This window comes from Lissotriton helveticus, chromosome 6 (genome assembly GCF_964261635.1).
Source record: "Lissotriton helveticus chromosome 6, aLisHel1.1, whole genome shotgun sequence".
NCBI lineage: Eukaryota > Metazoa > Chordata > Amphibia > Caudata > Salamandridae > Lissotriton > Lissotriton helveticus.
The window spans coordinates 452732964-452758151 of record NC_136067.1 but is presented as its reverse complement, the minus strand read 5'-3'; the positions used below and the strand labels follow the sequence as shown (position 1 = coordinate 452758151).

General features: G+C 47.3%; 1 protein-coding gene across 1 annotated transcript in view; it reads left to right on the top strand.

Annotated features, from left to right (window-relative positions):
- The window catches only part of ERICH1 (glutamate rich 1), a 303582-nt gene extending 280061 nt beyond the window's left edge, over nucleotides 1-23521 (top strand). The window contains exon 5 of the mRNA XM_078647900.1: nucleotides 23189-23521. Coding sequence (XP_078504026.1) covers nucleotides 23189-23405 — 217 coding nt within the window. The 3' untranslated portion in view covers nucleotides 23406-23521. The remainder of the gene's footprint in view (nucleotides 1-23188) is intronic.
- The last annotated feature ends 1667 nt before the right edge of the window (nucleotides 23522-25188 follow it).

The following is a 25188-nucleotide window of genomic DNA, read 5'->3' as shown; positions in this document are numbered from 1 at the left end:
GATTTTGTCAAAGCTGTCTTTAAATGTTGGGCGGTTCACTCATTTACAAGGACTTATTTCTTTGAGGTAGGTAAAAATATAGTAGAATAAGTGGTTGTGAAGGTATTTTGGAACTACATCAAATATCATGTTACTGTAGCAACCTCGCAATTCTCCACACTGCGGGAGCTAAGTGTACCCGTCCAATTTTGAAACAAATTTAAGAGCAGACTTTTTGTTGCTTTCGTGCTATTTTAGCACAGCAGGATGTCTACTTTCTCTCTAATGTTTTGCACCTCAGTTGTTGAAAGCTGCGTGGCTGCTAGGTTTGTCATTGTGTTCGGGTCTTTTGTCGATCATTTTGTTTTTGAAAAGACACATTGCTCCAGTGAGGCCCTAGCTATCTCGTTTCAGCTCGGCACATACCATTACATATTTTTTTTATATTAATTTTTTAAACAATTTTTATTATTTTCATTGTAATTAGCCATACACGTTGACAACCAGTATGACAATAGTTCTGTAATGATCTAAATACACAGTGATACGTAATCGGGTTGACAAAGACAGTACCATGAGAGGCAGTTCACCCTGTAATCTGTTACGGTTAGCAGTTCAAATGTCACAGTCCCCGTCCCCCTCCTCTTCTTCGTCTGAGCTGGTGACATCTTCTTCTGGCAGCGGGTCACACAATTCCCCCCTATATGTATTCCAATTAGACCACACATTGTTCCACTTCCGAGGGCAAGCCCTAGACACATACACCGCCCTTTCAGTAAACATCAATAAGTCCATGTTCCTGCTCCATTGCGCCAGTGTGGGTAGTTCAGCTGCGCCCCATTTCTGCGCAATATCTCGCTTCGCCACCATAAGGGCCAACGTACCCCATATTAACCCATACCTGGATAAGTCATTTGGTTCCCAAATATTCAAAAGACATTTACGTGGTTCTGGAGTCAGTGACAACCTCAGTGTTTGTGAAATCGTGCGCAGCACCTGGCGCCAGTAGGCTGCTATGAATGGACAGTCCCAAAGGGTATGGAACAAGGTACCCTCTGCACCACAGTTCCGAAGACAATAGGGAAGCGGTGCCCTCTGGAGTTTGTGTAAGGTGGTTCTCGTCTAATATATGCGGTGTAGGATTTTTAATTGTACGAGCCTGAATCTAGCCGAGATGCCCACCTCCCTTGGGGACGCCAGCGCTTCGTTCCACTCCGTATCGTCTATTGCGCCCAGTTCCTCCACCCATCTCTCGCGCAGTTTCAGTGTGGGGTCTGCGAGGTTATTCAACAGTTTTTTATAAGTAAGGGAAGTTGCGCTATGTTGCATGTAGTCAGTGAGTAGTCCATCCTTCAATGGGGAGGACTCCGGGATGTCAGTCTCCGCTGGTATTGCTTGCAGAAGTGCGTGTCTGATCTGGACGTATCTGTAGGTTTCAGTGGGACCCAGATCATACTGTTGTTGGAGTTGGGTGAATGGGATCTCTGTCCCATAAGTCTCCCACCGTGGATATCCCTATGGTGTCCCATTGTGTAAACCCTTTATTCCTTCTTAATTGTCCTAATGCTTTGGTGTCCCAGAGTGGGGTAAGCTTAGTGATTGTGTCCTTCTAGCCCAACTTAGCCTGTGCTTTGTGCCATATCGTGGTCATGTGTCTCGTTGGATGCAATAATCCCGCCACTTGACTTTTATTATAGAGCGTCGAAAGCATGCCGTCCAAGCCCAACTGAACCCAGTCAGCCCTGTAGGCTGGATCGTCCCGGGGTGCATGGATCATTGGTTAATTATTTTGAGTTGGGCTGCCCAGTAATATAATTGTAGGTTTGGCAGTGCAATCCCTCCCTCATACCAACTTCTATTCAGCTTGGCATGGGCAATACGTGCAGGTCAGTTATTCCATAGCAGGTTGGACACCAACATTGTCACTTGTTGGAAGTATCGTGGTGTGACTGGGTAGGGTTAAAGGAATCTTGGGAGGGCCATCATTTTGTAGAGTGCTGCTCTACCAAGAAGCGTAAGTGGCAACTGTGCCCAGTGCTTCACATCATTTCGCAGCCGGTCCAGTGGTGGTTTCAGGTTTCTGTCATAGAATTCTGTCTGACTATCAGTGATATATATACCAAGGTATTTGAAGGAGGTCGTGGCTCTCGTGAGCGGGCAGTCCCTGTCGAGTGCGGGCGCCGGTCCCTTCAGAACATACAGGACCGACTTCGACCAGTTTAGCGTGTATCCCGACGTCGCCCCATATTCGTCGCACAGTGCCAGTAATGCCGGTACATTTCTTTCTGGGTCCGTCAGATACACCAACATATCATCAGCGTACAATGACACACGATCTTCCCACCCCTCTTTACAGCTAATGCCTGTCAATAATGTTGTACTCCTAATCAGTGCCGCCAGCGGCTCCAATACCAGGGCAAAGAGCAGGGGCGAAAGGGGCATCCCTGCCGGATCCCCCGCGCCAGTTGGATTGTGCTCGAAATGTGACCGTTGGCCACTATATGCGCAACTGGATTGGCATATAGAAGGCGTATCCAGGCTATGAATTTGGGGCCAAATCCCATGCGGGTCAGAACTGCGCATAAGTGTCCCCACTCCACCATGTCGAACGCCATTTTCGCGTCTAACGAAAGGATGACGGCTCGTTCTAGTAATAACAGAGCCCGCGCCAGCACTTCGTGTAAATGTCTGAGATTATGAGCGGTGCTCCTGTGTGGCATAAAACCTGATTGGTCAGGGTGGATCAACAGTGGGAGATGGGTCATTAATCTAGTGGCCAGTAGTTTCACGAGAATCTTCGCTTCTGCATTGATCAGAGATATAGGGCGTTATGACGTGCAGTTTGTCGGTGGCTTATCAGGCTTAGGTATTGCCACTATCGTGGCCGTTCGTTGATCCCGTGGGAATTCCGCCCTCCTGAGACTTTCCGTGTACATAGCCAGCAGCGGTGGGCTGAGTGTATCTGACATGAGTTTATACCATTCTATGGTGATCCCACTGGGGCCCATGGCTTTTCCGGATTGTATTGCCCGTATAGCTAGTTGTATTTCATCTATAGTGAGGTCAGCTTCCAACTCCTGGACTGCCTCTTGCGGAAGCGTCCTGGTCACAATGCGATTAAGGGAGTCCAGGGCTGCGCTTTCCGTGACCTCACAGTCAGGGGTATACACCCTTTCAAAGTGGTCCGCCAGTATATTCACAATCTCCTCGGGGTGAGCCCGAGGGTGTCCCTCCGTAGTATGTAATTGCTGTATGGCTCTATTGCTCCCCCCCTATTTTTCCAACCAGGCTAACATCTTGCCGGCTTTATCGCCCACATCATAGATCCTGTGGGTCGTAGTCGAGATATTATCAAGGACTTGTAGGCGGATGTGGTCTCTATACCGCTGCGGGTGTAATTGCAGAATGTGTGCTGAGTCTGCTGTGGGGTCCGTCATGTGGGCTACATTCACTGTGTGTAATGCTAGTTCTAGCTCCGAGAGTTCCCTCCGTTGTACCCTTTTGTGCCCCGTAATGGAGGCTATTGCTTGGCAACGAAGGACTTTTTTGTACGCTTCCCAAAGAATCGAGGGAGATGCCACTGACGTTTCATTTTCGGCAAAGTAAAGTTTGGTTGCTTTCTTAAGGTCTGTCCTGATTTTGGGGATTTTCAGGAAATTAGGGTAAATGGGGTATATTCTCCTCCTAGTCTTCTCTTGGCTGGAGAGAGTCAGCACTATTGGTGAGTGGTCTGATATGCCCCTAGGGAGTATGTCTATGGTGTCAACCGCGTGCATCCAATTTCCCAGCAGCAGAAAGTAATCTATACGGGACAGACTATTGTGTACTGTCGAGTGATAGGTGTATTGTGTCGCAGTGGGGTGTTTGTGTCGCCAAATATCTGCTAGGCCTAATGCTGTTAAGAATCCTTGGAAGCTGAGGGATTAGACGCATGAGCTCGCGCCGGGAATTTATCTAATAGTGGGTCTGCCACTGAGTTGAAGTCTCCCCCAACAATAATGTCTCCCTCCGGAAGATCCAGCAGGAACTCCCCCAATGCTTGTAGGGCCACTGTTTGAAGTGCCGGTGGTATATAAACTGATACTACATTTAAGAGCCGGCCTTCCCACTGTCCATGGACCGCTGCAAAGCGTCCCTGGTCATCTATTTTGTGTTGCAAAAGAATGAATGGGGAGGTTTTCTTCAGCAGGATACCCGTCCCCCTGGAGCCAGATGTGAATTCAGAGTGTGTTACCATTTTGTAGCCCCGTCGGTCTAGTGCCTGACATGCCCTCCCTGGGAGATGTGTTTCCTGCAGTAGGACTAGTGCCGGGTTTGTCGTTTGATAGCTTGCATTACCAACCCCCTCTTAATTTTGTCTCCCAGCCCCCGGACCTTCCATGTCAACATTCTTAGGGGCGGAACCGTGGTCCTCCGCATCAAGCCATCATGGGCTGTGGAGTGTAAGGTCTGCGACATAATGGAGTTGTTTGGATGTAACTAGCCCCGTCTCCCCCAACATTACAGTATCTCTGCCGTCTCGTTGTGTGGTGTGTAGTAATATCTCGTCGTATATTGCCATAGCGTGTGAAATATGAACAATAACAATTAAACTCCCCCCCTCAACCCCCCTCCCTGCCTCCCTGCTCCATGGACTTGCAACCGCCCGCCTCCCCAACTTAGCAGAGTGCTTATCCCTATCCCAAACCATTGTACTTGCTTGTGGGGGTAATGAGTCTCATGATGACAGCTGCCCCATCTGCCCTCCTTAGCCTCTCCCGGTTAGAATCCAAGGGCAACACGCCCTTCACAGCAGATGCCATCCATTGTAGCCCTTTGAGTTAGTCTGTCAGGAGTCTGGTTGGTGTTCGCCTTGCTCAGAACCCATCGCCGACAGGTCTACCAAGCTATCGCGTCTCGATGTTTGTGTTTCTGGTAAGTGCTCATGTCGCTGGCTTCTCTGGCCCTTGTTGTTGCGGCGGGCGCTCCCACCGGTCGCCAGCCCTCCAGCCAGTCTCGTGCGGTCTCAGGTGTGTCGAAGAATCATGTCTTGTTGTTGTCGACAATTCTTAGCCTCGCCGGGAACAGCATCGAGTAAGGTAGTTCTTTCACTCTTAGCGCTTTCTTGACCTCTGTGAAAGTTTTACGACGACGGGCCACTTCCGCCGTGTAGTCCGGGTAAAAGGCTAGTGTCGAGTTTTGGATCTTGATCGGTGGAGAAATCCTCGCTGCCTGGAGTATTGCATCTCTATCTCTGAAGTTGAACAGTCTGGCTAGCACTGGTCAAGGTGCCGCTCCTGGCTTAGGCACACCGCCAGGCACTCTATGCGCTCTTTCCACAGAGAAATAATTTGACAGTCCTTTGGGTTGCAATTTGGTTTTGATCAGTTCCTCGACATATAGGTCCATCGCTCGTTTGTCTTCGGATTCCGGCACTCCCAAAATTCGTACATTATTTTGCCTCGAGCGCCCCTCCTGATCATCCAGCTTTTCTTGCAGTTGTTTATTGACTGTTTGCATTCGCTCCATTGCTAGTTGCAACTCCGAAGTATCCTGGACCAGAGACTTTGTGACCACTTCCACCTGTGCCACCCGTTCCGTCATTTTGTGAAAGTCCGCCCGCAATAGGCTCACGTCGGTGGATATTGACCCTACCGTTGTCTGTACGCTAGACAAAGTCTTCATTATATCTTCCAGCGTCACCTTCTTGGTCCCGTCTCCTTCCACGCCTTTACCTGTGGAGTTGCACCCCTCTGGTTGTGGCGGGTTGCCTTTATCATAGGCATGTTTGTTTAGTTTGGCCTGTGCCATGGTATTTCTAGGCCCTCTGCCTGACATGACAGTCGGTATGGTGAATCCTCAGGTTGGGGGTGGCTCCCCACCAGTATATACACAAAAATTGTCACTCCGTGCCACAGCTGCTATGTTGAGAAATATTCTGGTATGGCCTTGAATGTGTCGTTAAGACTTCCGTGTACAGTATAGTATTGCTGCAGTCTTTGCGCTGAGAAGATGCGGTAGGTCTGCCTGTGTTAGAGGTTGTAGGTATGGCTGTACTGTCGGGGGTCACTCACCTTGCATCCCCCCCGTCGCTGGAATTGTGAAGCCCACTGTATTGGAGGCAGCTGGTGCGTCACTATGAATCCAGGGCCTCGTGTAGTGGTTTTTCGTCACCGCCTATGGGCCTTTGCACAGTCTCTCTTTGAGTGCTTCTCCAGATGCCCTCAAGCAGCGTTTTCCCCTCCGCTTCCCCACTGGCCTCCGCCGTCTGCTGCCTGAATTGGTGTTCCCCCCGCGTGGCTTGCGTGTTTCCCACCGCCGGGTCATGGAGTGTGGGTACGGGGCTGTGCAGGACAGTCTAGTGAGTGGCTATTGTCTCAACGGGACACTCCCTCCTTCCGAGTCTTGTGTGTGCTTGCAAGTAATGGCTCCGTCTCGACTTCCTCCCGGCTATGCTCAGCAGGGGGGGGTCAGGGGGGAGGCAAATGTCGTGCAAGGAGAGGACCTGCGCCGAATCGTTCTCGGCAACCAATGCCTCGCGCCCAGTCGGGGTGGTGGGTCGCGATCTAAGCCTCCGTCGCGTTGTTGCAGGTAAGCGAGCGGCCGGTGGGTGTGTTAGTCTTCTCCGGTTGGGCGGGGGTGCACAACCTACGTGTGCTGCTCCTTCGCTCCAGACTGTGCCTTGCAGATGCTTCTCTTCTCCGCCGGAGTCAGGCTAAGTTCCGGTCGTCGTCGCCGCCGTGTCCTCACTTCCGCCCGGGCATGCGATAACTCGAGACCGGTGCTGCTGAAGCGTGGTTAGGCCTCACCGGACTCCGCACTGCCTCCGATGTTCTGGGCGTTGGAAATTCACCTGTATTGCATCGGACGGTGCCGCTCAGGTTCCGACCTTGGGATCAGCCTTCAGAGGCTGCTTTGTGACGGATTTGAGGTACGGATTTATGGATGGGGCTGCTTCAACCACGGAGCTCCTCTTTTACACAGCCACCATGCTTGGCTGCTAGCCACGCCCTTGATTTGAATGAGAGAGACCCCTTAAACCAGGGGAATAGGGTACTTATTCAAAGTAAACTAGAGAGTTTCCCTTGGCACAATACATTCATTAAGCCCACATAATAATTTTGAACACTTTTGACATTTAAACAAGATAAACCAAACCAATACGTGTGTAAAAAACTTGTACAAATTTATTCTTATTGATAAAAACACAGAGAATCATATGTTAAGAAATATGGTAACACCATATTGCGAGTAAAAAAAGGGGAGAGAAAGAAAACCTTTTCCTCTGACAGTGTAAAATCAAACTCAACACAATATCACGAAAAGTATTAAACACAATATCCAACTGACAATGCACGATGAAATAAAAATTATACTACAACACAACAGAGAGAGACACAGTAAGACAATACAGTTTTGTCATTGAAACTATAGCACACCGGGTATATTAATCTCGGACTGGCAATTTTGGGCACATATACTTTTTGCACTATACAAAATTGACACGGTCACTCGGTTGTGCAGTTTGTTTTGCCACGCCCCCATACCATTACATTTAAAAGCAGGCCTGCCCCTGTGCAGCTCCTAGTTGGGCAGATCGCATCGCATATACTCGTTTTACCTATTGCATTTAACAGTAACATAACATCATTGACTCCTAGGGCTGCACTCTTACACCAGGTACTAATATTAACTTGGCCATTACGCAGGTATGCACAAAGATTCAGATACAGGGGTATAGCTTTCACTCGTGCAGCCGGGGCAGATGTTTGATGGGCCCAGTGCATCCCAACTATTGCTATCTTTTACTACCAAATCGTGGAAAGAGTACTGGTTACATTGGTTGTATCATGACTGCTGGCACCTCTACTACCACACTGCTAAGGAAGTGGTCTACAGTTTGCAACTGCTTATTCATATAGGTGGAGAGGTGTGGAGCAGCGGCCAGGGCAGCGGACTTCGGAGCATAGGGTTCAGGGTTCTATCTCCGGCGGCAGCTCAGCTCAGCACCATGTGACTCTGGGCAATAGCTCTCTTAATTTGCACGACGGCCCCGAGCGCATTGAGACCCCTAAGGGTGAGTAGTTCGCTCTTTACAAATAAGGATTTATATTTACATTCATATACACGTTTGTTTCAATTCCAGATACTTTTCAGTGTTCCAATATATTACACCCTTAACTCCGACACCGTAAACATAAACTTCTTTTGTATGTCTTCTGGCAAATTGCTGCTGATTATTTTAACATGGAGATTTGTGTTTACTTTTATTCTCTCTCACTACAAAGTTAGATGGTTTTATAAAATGAACTATCTAACAGTTTTGCTGAGGTAAAGGCGGTGTTAAACGAAAGGCCTGCAGAATGTTGGTTTTTTCCGAAACACACATAAATGCCTGTAATATAACTGTACACATATTTCAAAATATATCAGCAGTTCCGTGAGCACAAATGATACAAAGATTATATTAGGATCAAGACAAATTAAGACACTTTACTTCGTGTTGTGCTAATGGTAAATATTTACTGACAAAACATTTCCACACATTATCGTTTGTGCGCTATATAGTCAGTGTGAATGTTGTGGCCATTTGAATGGAAACTGCTTCTTTTAAGTGACTGTGTGCTATCATACCAGACTTTATTGATATATTTGCAACAGTGTGTTCTAAAATTAAATACCAGCTGCATACCACACTCTCATCACCACTCTTCGATTGAATGAGTGTGACTCATTTGCTACATTTGTTCTTTATGTAAGGATTGGAGTTTCCAAATTCCTTTGACTTCAGTAGTTTCAGCACGCCCACTCTGAAAATTATTCCAGCACCCTGGTCTTCCTAAATACAGCAGCCACAAGCATTTTTTATTCTGAAATTACATCGCCATGTGGAAGTGTATTACATGACCTGATTTAATGATATGATTACACTACTGGCACTGTAAACAGATATGCGTTCCCTTTTTCCACATATCTCCATACTTCCTGACAGAGCTTTTATGTGATTATCAAGAATGTGTATTATTAGTAATTTGCAAAATATTAATATACACCTGATTTGACATGTATATGTTGATATAATACTATTGCTGTTGAAATGATTTTTCTATCACCCTCTAAAGTGTGTGTTTTTTGGCTAATGCTTAAAAGGCCTCAATTATACTTCAATGCCATCTTGTTCAAAGTGGATACCTGTAGGAAATCGGGTTACTGGTTGAGGCTGGGTGGATCTGGCTTGGGCGTCTCTCTGAAGTCCTTGTGCCTAGCTGCATGAGCCGGTGTTGAGGAGTCGTTTGCGAGGAGCTGTGATGCGAGGTCAGAGTCGAGATGCATCCCGCCGCAGCAGAATCAATAACCATCAATAAAGAGCTGCGATGCGAGGTCTGGCATTGAGATGAGTTGTGGCAGAGTTGATGAGCCATCCGCAGAAGACTGAGTCATCGTCAAAGAAGCCAATGAGTCTTTAGAAGACTTACACTGGGATGCGTTAGCCTCGATGACGAGTTGCATCGCGCCTGGCTGGCGTCAATAGTTAGCTGTGTTGAGATGGGTGGAGTTGTATCAACGTGGAGGAAACCTGTTATATCCGTGAGGCTTGAACAGAGGGTCAGCCGAATGACCCTTGGAGATTCATTTGAGTCCTGGGTACTCGTAGGCAGGCGGATTCAGCAGGGCTGCTATCCAGCTGCAGAATACTCCCGTTGCACTAACAGCAGGTCTTGGGCAGAAAAGCAGTTCTTGGTCAGCAAGCAGGTCATCAGGGCAGTCTTCACAATATGTTAGCCGACATCGGCCCAGTGAACTTCTATCTTGAGGGTCTTTCACATGGTGCATGGAAGGTCAAGTCTCTTGCACATCTGATTTTGTAAGGAACTCTGGACAATATTTTTTTTGTTACTGCAGAGGCATGGAACCTGTGAGGCTTCTTCTCATGCACTGCAGGCTGTTTCTGAAGGAAATATCCACGACGAGGAGCTTTGTGATGCCACCTAACAAGAATGTAGTCATTTCAAATTTTTCTCCCATTCCCTTTTCCACACTAAGGGGTTTATTATGAGGGTGGACGGACAAAGTTCGCCCACCATCGTAACGGTACAGGGGACCGACCGCCAGAGGTGCAGTAGTCCCGCTAGGCTCATTAGGATGCGACCACCACCCTGGCGGTCGCATCCCGCATATTTTACATTGCGGTAGGTGGTGCCGTAAGCAGCACCCGCCGCAATGCAAAATATGCATGTTGTGCATTGGCATACAGAACGTGACAGGCACCGCATGGTGCCTGCCAACTTGTGTATGCCAATAAAGGGGGGTACCATAGGTACCCCACAAGAGCAGCACCCCACCCCCCCCACCGGGCCCCTGGGGGCCCGTAACAGGCCCCCATAGCAATTCCTAATACTAATATAGTGGGAGTAAAACAGGAGCATCTGATGGGCGGATCGCCTCCGCCGTCCTGGCGGGGGCGATCCGCCCGCTATGCTAATATGCCCCTAAGGCTGTTAACTTCCAACTTGCATACTATCTATCACTCAGAAGCAAATGCCACTTTGATCAACAAACTGATAGATGTTTTCTACATTAAGCATATTGAAATGTGCACCAGGGTTTGAAGATTACCAAGTTATGCAACAATTGCTGTATATCTGGCTCTTCTAAAGCTCGATACATACTGATACATACTCAGGTGGTAGCATATTGGATCACCCTCCTCCACCAAAAGCTTTAATATAACTAAGTTTTCACTGTTTACAGGACTGATCATTCACTACAGTATTTTTTCTCCCTCCCATTCATCTAAATGGATTACTCACATCTTTTTTAATGTCAGTAGTGATAAGTGAATATCTTCCAAACTAAATATCAAAATATGTTAATATGCTCCTGTTGGGATGTAAAAGTTCTCTATATGGTGGGGGGCGGAGCTTGCTCGGAAGAGTGATGGCCGCTTGATCCCAGAGCTCCGCCGCACTCTCACGAATATCCGACGATATATCCTGCAGTTTGGGGTCGGTACCGCTGGAAATTGTCGGCGGTGCCATCAGAAGCACTCCGGAGCAGCTCTGCGGTACTTGACTCGCGGCGACGCGCCTGGCTGAGCCGAGAAAGATCCGACGGCCCAGCTGCGACTAGGCCGAGTGTTCCCGGCCTCCAGTGATCTAGGGGGCCGGTCTGCGTAACCTGACGTGCGGCGCCGGCGAGGGCTTTGAGCCGGCGACCCCGGAGAGCTGGAACGGCGGCGCGAAGTTTGCCATCGGTGATTGCCTGGGGACAGCGGAGGTTCACCGCTCTCACTGCGGAGGTGCAGCGGACACCCCAGGGCACGAGTGTGCCGTGTGTGACCAGGGAGCAGAGAAGATCACGGAGTCACTGGGGGGGTGCCCCGGTCTGGTTTTCGCGCTGGGGACCTGCGTTGCTGCATGGGGCTGCGGGGACTGACCTGCCCTGACCACAAGACCTGCGCCCTTCGCACATAGTCTGGCCTCTGTATCAATGATTGTGAACTGCGCCCGGTGAGAGTGGACAGACCGAGGCCTCACAGCGGGGCAGTGCTAGTCGGGGGTGCCTTCGGACACCCTAGACGGCCTGCACTGGGAAGCAGAGTCTGCCCCCTTAGAGTGTGGGGATCCTGCAAGTTTGGACCTGGCCCCAGCGCTGTTTGGCTGCCGGATCCCCTAAGGCCACCTGCTACACGTCGATCATGGGGAAGGGAGACAGAAACCAGCCCAAGCTGTCCTTCGAGCAGCGACGCACAAAAACACCGGATCCGGGCCCTGAATGGCGTTCGGAGATGAAGATCCCTGAGCAGGCTAGCGCTGAGGAGGATATCCGTTCCATACTGAAATCTATGGAACACTCCCTGCAGACAGGCATCTCGGCATTGGGCTCCAAGATGGACGCCATGTCTTCCAGGATGGACAGGATGGTTGAACGCCTGGATAAACACGCGGAACGACTGGACATGAGCGAGAGGCGCCTCACGGAGGTGGAGGAATCCCACACTTCGCTGGACGCGGACCATCAACAACTAAGGATTCTCCCTTTTTCTCTTTTAATAATAATAATAATCCACATTTGTAAAGCGCACAATCACCGATAAGGGTCTCTAGGAGCTGGGGGGCGTCGGGAAGATTAAGCAAGCTATTGCCCAGAGTCACATGGTGCTGGGCTAATCTGCCACCGGTGCCGGGGATCGAACCGTGATCCCCAGATTCCGGAGTCAGCCGCCCTAGCCGCGGCGCCACACCTCTTCCCTTTTAGACCTGTTGTTCTGTGAAGAACTAGCTGTGGCGATTGATACCTTCTTTGAAACTAACATCGGCTTTGTTGATGGCTTCCAAGCAGTCTGGGAGGCCTTTAAGGTGTACATTAGGGGGGTAGCCAAGTCAAAACACTCGGGTGTGCTTAAGGCGCTTAGGCAAACTTTGACCGACTTGGAGGGGAGGCTGAAAGATCTTGAGCAGCGGCGCCTATTTGGGGACAGTGAGGCTGTTGATGTCGAAATTAAAGCGCTCCTGGAGCAATATCAGGAAGCGGCAGATTGCAAGGTGCAACATATGGGGAAGTACGCATCGGCGCGAACGTATGGTGAGGGCGAGAGACTGGGATCAGTCCTGGCCAGATTAATGAAGGCCAGACAAAGAAAGACACTGATCTCTGAGGTTAGATCAGCCAGTGGTGTGCTATTGACCTCTGAAGAGGAAGTGGCAGACCACTTCCGACAATATTATGCTGAGTTATACCGATCCAACTCGGGGGGTTCGGAGAACCAAATCACTGAATATCTGGAGTTTATACAACTTCCCTTCCTCCCGACTGCGCATAGGGAACTACTGGGCCATCCGTTGGAAAGGGACGAGATAACTGAAGCCTTGGGCGGTATGAGGGCTAGCAGTGCACCGGGCACGGACGGACTAACCGTCGCCTTTTATAAGACATTCCTAGAGCAGTTACTCCCTCACCTTGTGGCTTTGTTTGCTGATATATACGAGTCGGGAGTGATGCCCCACCCAATGCGTGAAGCCTTATTAGTGGCCATCCCTAAGCCGGGTAAGACCCTAGACGTGTGTAGTTCATACCGTCTGCTCTAGCTCTCAATATGGACACGAAACTGTTCGCCAAGGTCTTGGCGACTAGGCTGGCGTTAGCATCGCATATACTAGTTGCCCCTGAACAGGCGGGATTCACCCCCTCCAGAAATTTGACGTATAATATCCGCACCGTGATTGGGGTGATGCAGCACGTCTTCCAAGATGTCAAGGCAGTCGCTGTATTTTTAGATATGGAAAAGGCGTTTAACTCGGTTGAATGGCCGTTCCTGAGACAGGTCTTGACGGGAATGGGGCTTGGGGGGGTATTTCTGCAGTTGCTTGGCGCTTTATATCATAAACCGACGGCCCGAGTACATATCGGGGATCTGGTCACTGCCCCCCTTGACATTTCCCTGGGTACCAGGCAGGGTTGCCCCCTGTCCCCACTGCTGTACGGCCTTGTGGCGGAACCACTGGCCTGTGCCATGAGAGAATACCAGAGGAATGATGGCATAGGGTTTCCCACATATGAAATAATAGTGTTCACATACGCAGATGATACGCTGCTTTATGTCCGCGACCCGGAGGTGAATCTTCCGGCAGTCATTAGGGAGGTGGTAAGATTCGGGGCATTGTCCTGCCTTAAGGTCAACTGGGATAAATCCTTGGTGTTCCCTCTTACCCGGCTACCACTGAATTTGTGATGGAATACCCCTTGGTTTGGACTGAGGAGTCGGTATGCTATTTAGGCATACGATTACACACGGACGCTAATGTAGTTTTCCTAGAGAACTACGGGGTTGCTATTGCGAAGCTGGAGGAAGATGTAGAGCTGTGGTGTCGCCTCCCTTTGTCCCTTATGGGGTGCATATCGATCATGAAAATGGTGATATTGCCTAGATTTCTTTTCCTTTTTACGAATATTCCCCTGGTGCTACCGAAATGTTTTTTTACCAGACTGAGGCATCTTCTGTTAAAACTAGCTTGGGCTGGCAGGCAGACGAGGGTGCAATGGGGGGTTCTCATGCTCCCGTGCAACTTCGGAGGCCTGGGCGCGCCCGACTTGGAATTATACTACCGCGTGGCGTAGGCTGCGCACCTCCATGCTTGGATACATGGAGACGCGAACGTGCCATAACTACGCTTGCAGCGGTTGTTTGCGGAACCGCTCACCCTGCCTGCGGTAATCCTGGAACAACCTGACTGCAGGACAGGCGTCATGGATTCCCTGAACTCCACTAGACATGCCTGGCACTGGCTACTGCAACAGCTGGCGGGAGTGCTGCTGTACTCACCGGCCTTGCCCATAGAGTGGTTGTGATGGTTGGGTCCTTGCACTGAGAGGGGCGTAGTCAGGGCCTTGCAGGACCTGGATGTCAGGGAGGCGGGAGACCTCTTTTGCGATGGCACGGTCTGTACTGTAGAACATCTTGATGGACCAACGGAGAATCTTACATTGCTAAACAAATTCCAGTTCCATAGAGTACGTGGGGCCTTACGGGTGCTTTTAGGGGATGATATGGCGGAACCCCCCGAGGTTGGCGAGTTAACGCAAGTTATCAAGGCACCTTCCCCACGTAAAATGACTTCTGTTCTCTATAAGACCGCGATGGCTCAGAGGGCACACAAATATACAGCAGCCAGACTGGCATGGCAGAGCGACTTGGATGTGCAGCTGGACGACGTGACTTGGTCCTATTGTTGCATAAACACTCGCAGGGTGTCCTTGCATGGTAGACACCGCCTGGTACACTTCAAATTCATGAACAGGGTATATTACACGCCAGAGAGACTGTGCAGGTATGGGCTGCGTGAAACTGCGGAATATGAGAGATGCCATGTGGAGGTGGCAGATTTTCTGCATCTGGTGTGGCAATGCCTGGGTGTGAGCGCTTTCTGGCTGGCTGTGTTTGCTGAACTGGGCAGGATTGTTGAACAATACTCCCAATGGAACCGCTGGTCGCTCTCCTGGGCTACACAAAAGCTGTACCGAAGGCAATACGCAGGTTGGTAGACAAGGGATTTCTAATGGCCAGGAGGAGGGTAGCAATGTGCTGGTTGCGGGGCCCTGCTCCCACCTTACAGCAGTGGTCCAGGGACATGCTCTACTGCTCCACGCAGACTGAACTTTACAGTGAGTTGCTCCCACCCAGGAGCCGACCCAAAAGCTTCTGGGGACTGTATACTGCCTACATGGCTGGAGTGCGGAGTGAGAATGCTGGGGACACGGCGAATGGTGTGTCGCTAGACTCCATGGGAGTTGCTGAACCGGCTGGCATAGGGTGACCTGCTTGCTTGGAACGAGGTGATGAGTTGTTGACTTGAAGTGTGCGGATCACTCCTGCGTGCCAGTTTTGGGACGCAATGGCTGGATGGTGAGTGGTAGCTCTTCTATTCTCTAGTTCTGTCTGGTGCCCCTTCCTATGCTTCATTCGCCTAAATTGACCTCTACTGTGACTTTGAACGCCACCTGCCCACTTTCGAGATGTTGGCATCATGGCTGTGTTAATATTCTAGTGCCTAGGTGGAATATTGAATTGGGGTTGCGGGCGGGCGGGCATGTGTCCGTGTTAAGTTTTTTAAATCTGTGATTATACTTCGTGTTTTCTTAATAAAAAATGTAATAAATAAAAGTTCTCTGTATGGTAAAGATGTGTACTCCTGCCCTGAGTGTCACTGGAGTGAGGCCTACTGGCCCAATCACCATTTTTCGCTGCTGTGGTCTTAACTCATCCTTGGTCTACATCAGTGATGACTCTGCATTGGTTGTATGTGTGCCTGTGAAGGGTACAGTACAAGGATGGTGCAGTACATGTGTGGGGTGCACTTATGCGTGAGAAAAACCATTATATGAGAGATATAGTGCTGTGCAGTGCGTGTGCAGGGATTGCATGTGGTAGGTGAATATGTGCTTTCATAAAGTACAATTCATGAAGGGTGAAGAGTTGTGCAGCCCGCACATAGTGAGTGTGTGTTAGCAGTGTGTGAGTTTTAAACCAAGCATACCCTGGCTGTTTATAGGAAAGCTTCAGCACTGAATAGTGCGTGCATATACTGGGAGCTGGGTGGTGACACACTGGAGAGAAAAAGACACGACTCCCTTCACAGTTCAAAATACTGTTCTTTGCTTCAGTGATAGATCACAAGGAAGGGGCCTGAACACATCTCAGGAAGGGAGATGGGGCTGATAAGAGAATTATAAAGAGTAGGGCGGGCAGGGTCAAGGATTAACCCTTTGATACACATATTACTGGGGCTGACATCCAGTTGTTAACTCTGGTCACTCTCATGAAGTATGCATTCGACGATCAGCTTCGGAGTCATGCTTGCTGTGGCAGACCTCTTTCATAAAGGAAGATACAAAGAAGTGCCCACTTCAAAAGAGGCAGAACATCAGCATAAAACATCAAAGATCCATACTCTAAATCATACTTGGTGTCTGGAAAAGAATTATAAGAAGGAGTGGTTGAGTCTCCAAAAATGTGTAATCTGCCAAGCAGCCAGACAATGCTGTGTAAGAAGGGGAAGCTCTGCAACACTTCTGCCTGTGACCAGGACTGTGTGCCAAGGCCTGGTAGTTTCCCTGCTGGGTGAGGTGACATCATGCAAGGAAACCAAGACCACCTGCCCTGGGACACCAGTGCCTGCCTGCTTGCCAAGACCAGTGTGCCCTGTGAGGAAGAGGAGAGTGTTAGAGGGAGCGAGGTCCAGTGGGGAGCCCTACAGTGAGAACTCTCTGTGCGAGGTGTGGGGATTTGGCTGTGCACTGATTGGGCCGTAGCCCCTGTGTAAAACTATTTTTGACAACCCCTGTATGCCACGATGGGCCGTTGTAGACTGTGCGAAGTATTGAGTGCTGTGTGGAGGAAATATATGACGTTACACCGCAAAACATTACAATGCCTACCTTTCCAATGCAATTTTTACAACGTGACTACTATTACAATGCTTGTTTTTACAACGCATACCATTACAACGGATATTAGATTTCCTATTATGGATAAGAGAAAACTGTGATTTTAAAAAATATGTAACACATCCACTGGCACGGGATGCAAGGGAACTAGTGGACACATTAGAATAACGGGTGGATCGCCACCGCCCGTATGGGGGTGTCAATCCGCCTGCCAAAAACCTCCGCCCGCTACTGATTTGCCCCCGCCACATTACCATGGCAGGGGAGACCCCGGCAGACGGGTAGACCGTCCGCCGGTTTTCCGCCGGTAGGCAATCCGCCCGATTGCCTACCGGGCGGAAAAGAAGTTTATATGGTGGCGGTGTCTGGTAGGCACCGCCACCATATTACTATGCAGGCGCGGACCTGCCTCACGGAAAGACAGGCGGTGTTTGACATCGGGGGCCCGTTGCAGGCCACCGGGGACTCTGGGAGGTGGGGGGTGCACATGGGGGGTACCTATGGTACCCCACAACAGTTTCATGCACAACATTACAGGCACTGTGCGGTGCCTGCCATGTTGTGCATGGAAGTGCACAACATGCCTTCCTGGCATTGTGGCGGGCGGTGCTGAGTGCACCGCCCACCACAATAACAGGAATGCATGATGCGCCCGTCACTGTGGCGGGCGCATCCTAATCCCACCAACGGGACTCCCGCACTGATGGCGGGCGGTCCCATTTTCCAGTAGTATGGCGGGCGGACAAAGCCTGCCTGCCATACTAATGTGCCCCTAGGGGTTTAGTGTGGGGGAGTCATTTAATACGCAGGTATTCGGTTTAATACTTGGGTATTATTTTTAAGATGTGTAATATATTTTTTATTTAAAAAAGTACTGTATATACCTGTGTATTAATTGTAATACCTGTGTACCATTTTGTATATATTTATTGAAAAGAAAAACATACCCTACATTGATGTATACACACAAAACATTTCTACCAAGAAAAACACTAGTCAGTGGCAGAAGCACCCTCTAAGTGCTAGTCATAGAAGCAAACAAAACAGGTGTCCTTCCGCTATTTCCATTGCACTAGCCAACCCTCCATGTATTCAAAATGGTTGCCATTCGGAAACAGAACATATTTATCAACTTTTCACACAGCACATAATAGGTATACAGTCTGTCAGTTTATAACATGCAGATTTGTTTTTTCAAAAACATATTTTCTTTAAAAATTTTCATTTACCCCCCAAAAATGTATAAATGTAGCTGACCAACATTTTGTCCTCAGTGGTGTACTGACTTCCATGGTGACCACAGGCAGCTGGAGTTAGAGGAGAAAACTGAGACTCGAACATTCAAGCACTACCATGTATTGACCAAAGTAAGTGCACGGATGAAACGAAAAAGCTTCTTAATTAAATCAATTAAATGATATACCTGAAAGAAAATGTTCAAATCAATCACAGATATTGAAATACAGCCCCAGCAGGAAAATGCATTTTTACATTCTGAAGTACGTGATTTTTAAACTACAGGTAACTTTAAACTCAAAATCAGAAAATATATATTTTTTTCAATTTTAACATAATATTGCCAAAAACAAATTACAATTGTTTTCCCACCCAACAAAAAAATGTGGAAATCTACTGTGAGTATATTGTAAAATAAAATTCATACATTGGAAAATATATTTTAGCTTTATCTTTTTTTAAATATGTAATGTAGGTTCGGGTGCTTGACTCAGGGAAGGTGCTCTAAGGCTAAAAAAAAAACCTTTATAACACCACATAGAGTTTGCCACAGGGAAAGTGCTGTTCACTGGAGGGAGGCAAAATTACTATTCTAACTCGGCAGGGTATTTGCCACAGCGACAGTGCTGGTCAGTGGTGGGGGGCAAAATAACTACCCTAACTCAAACAGGTGTTTGCCTCAGGGAATGGGTTGGTCGGTGAGGGGGCAAAATTATGGTTTAAACTCCAACAGGTGTTTGCTTAAGGGAAAGTGCTGGTTAGTCAGGGGCAAAAAAGTTAGGATTCTTTCTTCAACAGGTATTTAGCTCAGGAAAGGGCTAGTCAGTGGAGGATAGCAAAAATAATATTCTAACTCCAACAGGTGTTTAAATCAGGGAATGTGCTGGTCAGCGGTGGGGGACAAAATTACTGTTCATACTCCAACAGGTGTTTCCCTCAGGGAAAGTGCTGGTCAGTGCTGGGGGGAAATTAGTAATATAACTTCGAAAGGAGGCAAAATTCAAGGTGTTTGCCTCAGGGAAAGTGCTGGTCAGGGGTGGTGGCGCAAAAGAACTATTTCAACTCCAACAGGTGTTTGCCTCAAGGAGTGTGTTGGTCAGTTGTGGGGGCAGAACTACTATTCAAACTCCAACAGGTGTTTGCTTCAGGGAAAGGGCTGGTCAGTGGTATTGGGCAAAACAACTATTCAAACTCCAACAGGTATTTGCCTGTCAGCGCTATGATGACGCGCGTCCTAGGGTCTGCCCCAAACACAATGCACACCCTCAAGAAAGGTGCTGTTTGCCTCCCTTGCACAAAAATACGTTGTGGTAAACTGCATTCTACCACTTCTGCCCGTTGTGTTGTTCTAGGTCGTGCTATTAGGGCTCCTATGGCAGTGTAGGTGTGTTTATTACTGTGTCTTTTTCCTTCCCTTTGCAGATTTACACTACATGGTCCAGCTGCCTTGGGTGGCCGACCTATTGGGTGTGTCCCTGGGTGTGGCCTTCCTTGGAGGCAGCCCTCTTGGGTGTGTCCCTGGGTGTGTCCTTCCTTAGAGGCAGCCGTCTTGAGTGTGTCCCTGGGCGTAGCCTTCCTTGGTGAGTTTTTGGTGCAGCTGGTGAGTTTTTTATGATTTTCATCTCTCCTTGGCGATTCTTCATGTCCCTTCCTGCTGGGCCTTTGCTTTCTGGTCAGCTTCCTTGCCAACTCCCGATGAGTTTTTCCACTCCGATGCAAAAGGGGGTTGTGATGGACAGAGTATCTGAATTAAGCAGAACACTCCTACCCAGTCAAAAGATCAGGGCTTGATCCATCACCGTTTTTTAGCTCACAATGATGCACTGGGCCAGGGACAGACTAATTTGCATGTAGCCAGGTTCTGAACTGGGATGGTGCAGTGAGCTAAAAAACGGTGATGGATCAAGCCCTGATCTTTTGACTGGGTAGGAGTGTTCTGCTTAATTCAGATGCTCTGTCCATCACCACCCCCTTTTCCGAATCGTTTTGGCCACTATAGGAGTGGAAGGGTATGCTCAGACATGAGTCCCTTGCTCACTGCACCATCAGGATTCAAGCAAGCCGGGCCGAAGACGGCTGTAATGCCAGAAACCGGTCCCCGGAAGCTTGTTTTCTTTCCAGTAAAGAATTGGCTTGGTAGTTTGGTCTGCCCTGTTCCCATGATGCACTGGGCCAGGGACAGACTAATTTGCATGTAGCCAGGTTCTGAACTGGGATGCTGCAGTGAGCTAAAAAACGGTGATGGATCAAGCCCTGATCTTTTGACTGGGTAGGAGTGTTCTGCTTAATTCAGATGCTCTGTCCATCACCACCCCCTTTTCTGAATCGTTTTGGCCACTATAGGAGTGGAAGAGTATGCTCAGACATGAGTCCCTTGCTCACTGCACCATCAGGATTCAAGCAAGCCGGGCCGAAGACGGCTGTAATGCCAGAAACCGGTCCCCGGAAGCTTGTTTCCTTTCCAGTAAAGAATTGGCATGGTAGTTTGGTCTGCCCTGTTCCCATGATGCACTGGGCCAGGGACAGACTAATTTGCATGTAGCCAGGTTCTGAACTGGGATGGTGCAGTGAGCTAAAAAACGGTGATGGATCAAGCCCTGATCTTTTGACTGGGTAGGAGTGTTCTGCTTAATTCAGATGCTCTGTCCATCACCACCCCCTTTTCTGAAGAGTTTTTCCACTCAGCCGGCTCCTGCAGTAATTCAGCGATCCTGGTGGAGATTTTTTTCCCTTGAGCCAGATTCATCACTTCCCTGCAGCACAACTTCAGAGCTGGCCGTGCTCTCGGTGGTAAGCCGCAGCATTTATTAGAGCACTTAGCATATTCTTAATAACATATTCCTCACGCCCTGTTATTCTCATATGGTGATATTTCTTTTAGTAGTGAGATGTCAATTTACCATCTCACAGGATTATTTTATTGGTGTGACCTTCATACTAGACCCTTATTGATTTAAAGAGGCTCATGAAGTATTATAAGAAAAACTGTGATAGGTTATTCAAGACCCTTGCTGATTTAAAGCGTCTTATGAGTAATTCCTCAGCATTATAATTGATACATATGTGACATGCGAAGTCCTATGAGCTGTATCATAGGACAAATAACACAATAACATTTTACTCTCAAGGCTGAACACAGGATATGGTTTTGTATTGTTTTGTACATTACAATTTCTTTTACAGGTCTCCTTCCCTGCTGTCCCCATCCCATACCCTTCCCCCATCTGGCCACTTTGATTTTGATGCTATAATAGCAGATCAAACTCAGAGGTGCCGGGAGGTTGGCCATTGAGAACATAGTGCAGATACAGAGGAAAAATAACGGCCACCGTGACAGAATAGTGAGCCAACAAATATTTCTTTCAACCTGATCTGCGCCCGGTTCTCACCATGGCTACATTAGATGACTTGTTAAAAGTCATTACACAAATGCAAAGAGCTTTGGTGGATTCTAAGAATGGCACTGCTGCATTAGCTGACAAGGTTGCTGAATTGCAAATCAAAGGTGGTACAGGAGAGTTTTTGACAACAACCAATTCTAAAACTCATGCACCACCAACTAATATTTATCTCACAGTTCCCTCCCAAATTCCATTGGCCCCATCTGAGAGGTTTTCGGGAGATTCAGGAAAGGTACAAACATTTCTCACTCCGGTCGAATTACAGTCTATTTGCAGACCTTGTGCCTTTCCTGTTCCACAGTCACGTTTTGCTTTCTCATTTCTTATCTGTCCGGCGACGCTGCTCTCTGAGCAGTAACTTTAGTACGTCAAGATTGTCCTCTTTTATACAATTGGAGACAGTTTGTGCAGGAATTTGCGAAAGTGTTTGACCAGTGGGCAGTCACGTTATCTGCAGATTGCAAATTACTCAAACTGCGACAAGGAAATAAGGATTCGGGTTTCTATTTGGCTCATTTTAATAGACTTGTAGTGGAGACCGCATGGCCGGAAGAAAAAAGGTCAGCAATTTTCTATCAAGGATTAAAAGAAGAACTCAAAGAGATTTTAGCACAAATAGACCCTCAACCTGTTACATGTTCTGACCTTACTAAACATACGATCAAGACGATCGTTTAACTGAAAGAAAAGGAGATAGACTTAGAACTAAGAGAACGTCTTGGCTTTATGAGAAACCCTGAGTTCGGTCTACAGTTACTGACACCACAGCAGAGTGTCACCACTTCACTCACCTGACTCCCGTTTCTTCTCTTGTGAGATGAATGAACCCAAATCCCTCCAAAAACCAACTGGACAACAGAGCTCAAATAACTCTGTTGTACAATAGGCCTCCAAAGGGAAAGGGGAATTGGGAGACAAGAGACAGGAGATAATCTTGTTTGCGTGTTGACTGCGCGTTGTTTTCTGCCTGTCTTTTCTTTAACTTGTCACACAAGCCCTTCTGTCTGGCAGATCTCACAAGCGTTTAGTAAAATAATTAGAAAACAGAAATTATTGAAATACACTTCAGAAGGGTTAACCCAAATGCATAGACTATTTCATTACTACGTTTACCTAATAACTATTATTGTTGCACCCAAGGTAAGTACTCTTATCGGTAGGTATGCACAACCTCTTGGTGTTCAAGGTGAGTACTCTCATCGGTAGGTATGCACAACCTCTATGTGTTCACGTTCAACGATCAGTAGAATTGCTCCTATTCACTATTCTTTTTTAATGACACAAGTCTCTTGTCCTATTAAAAAATAAAGCATAGATTTAGGCATCAGTTTCTTTAATGTACGCAGTTTGTATTCTTGAATTACTCTATAACCAGCTAATACCTTTGTTTTTGTGGTAATCCTTCTTACCACAATTGCGTATGAAATGAAGGTTCCAAAAGTTATTTTGAATTGTTCAAGAAAAGATAAAAGTATCTGGAATCTCTTTTAACTACTTCCTTTTGTATATTCTATAAGTTCGTTACTTGTTTCATTGTTCATAAATTTCTGAAAGCAGCCCAAGAAAATATGTACATCGATGTATTGCACAAAAAACACTCGTTTTTAAAACTAGTCACTTATCTGTTTTGTTTTCTTTTTGTTTTGCAGGTTACCCAGCAACGCGAGCCTTGGAGCGAAGAACGTCTCTCCGAGAGGTAAGAGCCTTCCTCTAATGACCGGAGTCCAGGAAGTGACAGGCCGAAGTCCAGGAAATGACGGAGCTTATCCGGAATGCAGGAGTCAGGAGAAAATCAAGATGCGAAACTCCGGACCGGCAGGAGCGCAGGTTAGGGATTCTGTTCTGACGAGACTAAGCATTAAATAGGTTTCAGCAGCCGCGTGCCCCAGCAACCGTCTTTGATGAGTCACGTGTTAACTGAAGTGCCCGTAAAGTCTTGTGCAACTCGATATTTTCAATGTGCCAGTTTCATTCTGTATATGTACATAACTTCTGACCTTGGACATAGTTTTAAAAACATTACACAGTTTACAAAATAAATGCAATAGAAAAATAAATGCAATACTGAAAGACTTATTACATCGTCACCCAAAATATGAACTTCAGAACACTTGGCATGATTGGTAGCGTGTATGAACTTCAGAACACTTGGCATGATTGGCAGTGTGTGTGACCGTGACACAGAGCCTATGAAAATAGGTGCTATACAACAACGGTTAATAAAAGAGGAGAAAGATATGCACCGTAAAAATTGGTAGTGTTTATATTATGGACAAAAAGGACACTTTAGAAAGGAATGTCCTGCTAAATCAAAGAACAAAACAATACCACAAAAGAAACGGTAGCTAGTCTTTAAGGACCTTCAGAAAACTAGAAAACCCAAGATGTAAAGAAGGGTTACACTTGGGTGTGGTATCAATCCCTTCTGATCCTCCTCAGGTAACAACGCTGGGTATACAAAATCATGCAGCTAATTTGTGCATAACAGTGGTTCTTAAAATATTGAATCAACTTCACAAAGTTAGTGTCCCTGTAGATTGAGGAGCCACAGGCAATTTTATTGATACTTTTGTCACCCAGACTCTGTGTATTTCATGTGTCAAGAAGGAAGTAGTACACACTGGAGATGGAAGTATATTGACAGGGGGTCCAGTACAGTGGCAAACTACCAAGGTGAACTTAATATGTCATGACCAACAAGCACATGAAAGCCATACAGAACAAATTCAATTGGATGTAATTAAGGCTCCCCAGTATGGTCTCATTTTGGGTATGACTTGGTTAAAATTACATAATTCACACATAGATTGGGCAAAACAGTTTACTTTGCCCTTATTGTCAAACTACATGTATCCATTGTGAAATAGATCCTTCCGTTGGTTTACACATTGCTACTGCCGAAGAAAAAGAGATGGAACTCCCTTCCCAATATGTCATGTTTGCAGATGTCTATGATGAAAATGGGGCTGAAGAGCTACCACCACAAAGGCTGCACGATTGCCAAATAGATCTACTCTCTGGGGCAACACTACCAACTTGCCGCATCTATGCCTTGTCAGAACAAGAGAATCAGTTTTTGAGAACATACCTAGACAAATCTTTGGCCAACGGGTTCATTTGTCCCTCTAAATCCCCGACTGCAGCTCCACTCTTCTTTGTCCCGAAAGCCAATGGGGATCTTAGAACTTGTATAGATTGGAGCGCATTGAATACAATTACTGTGAAAAATAAATATTCATTGCCTCTCATACCAGTTCTCCTTGATCAAGTTAAGTCAGCTGTGATCTATGCGAAATTAGATCTAAGGGGAGCATGTCATCTAGTAAGTATGAGGTCAGAGGTCGAATATACAGTGATGCCCTTTGGGCTCTGCAATGTCCCTGCCACATTTCAATTATCTCTAAATGATGTGCTAACACTTTCTGGATTTCTTCTCAATAGTATACATTGATGACATTCCTATTTACTCAGATAGTGAAGCTAAGCATGAACACCATGTACGTCAAATTTTATTGAGTCTAAGGAAACACTATCTTTATTGTAAACTCAGTAAGTGTGAGTTTCACGTCAATACTATAGAATTTCGTTGGGGTAATGTTATCTCCATCAGGAATGCAAATGGCTGACAGAAAAATTAAAGCAGTTGCAG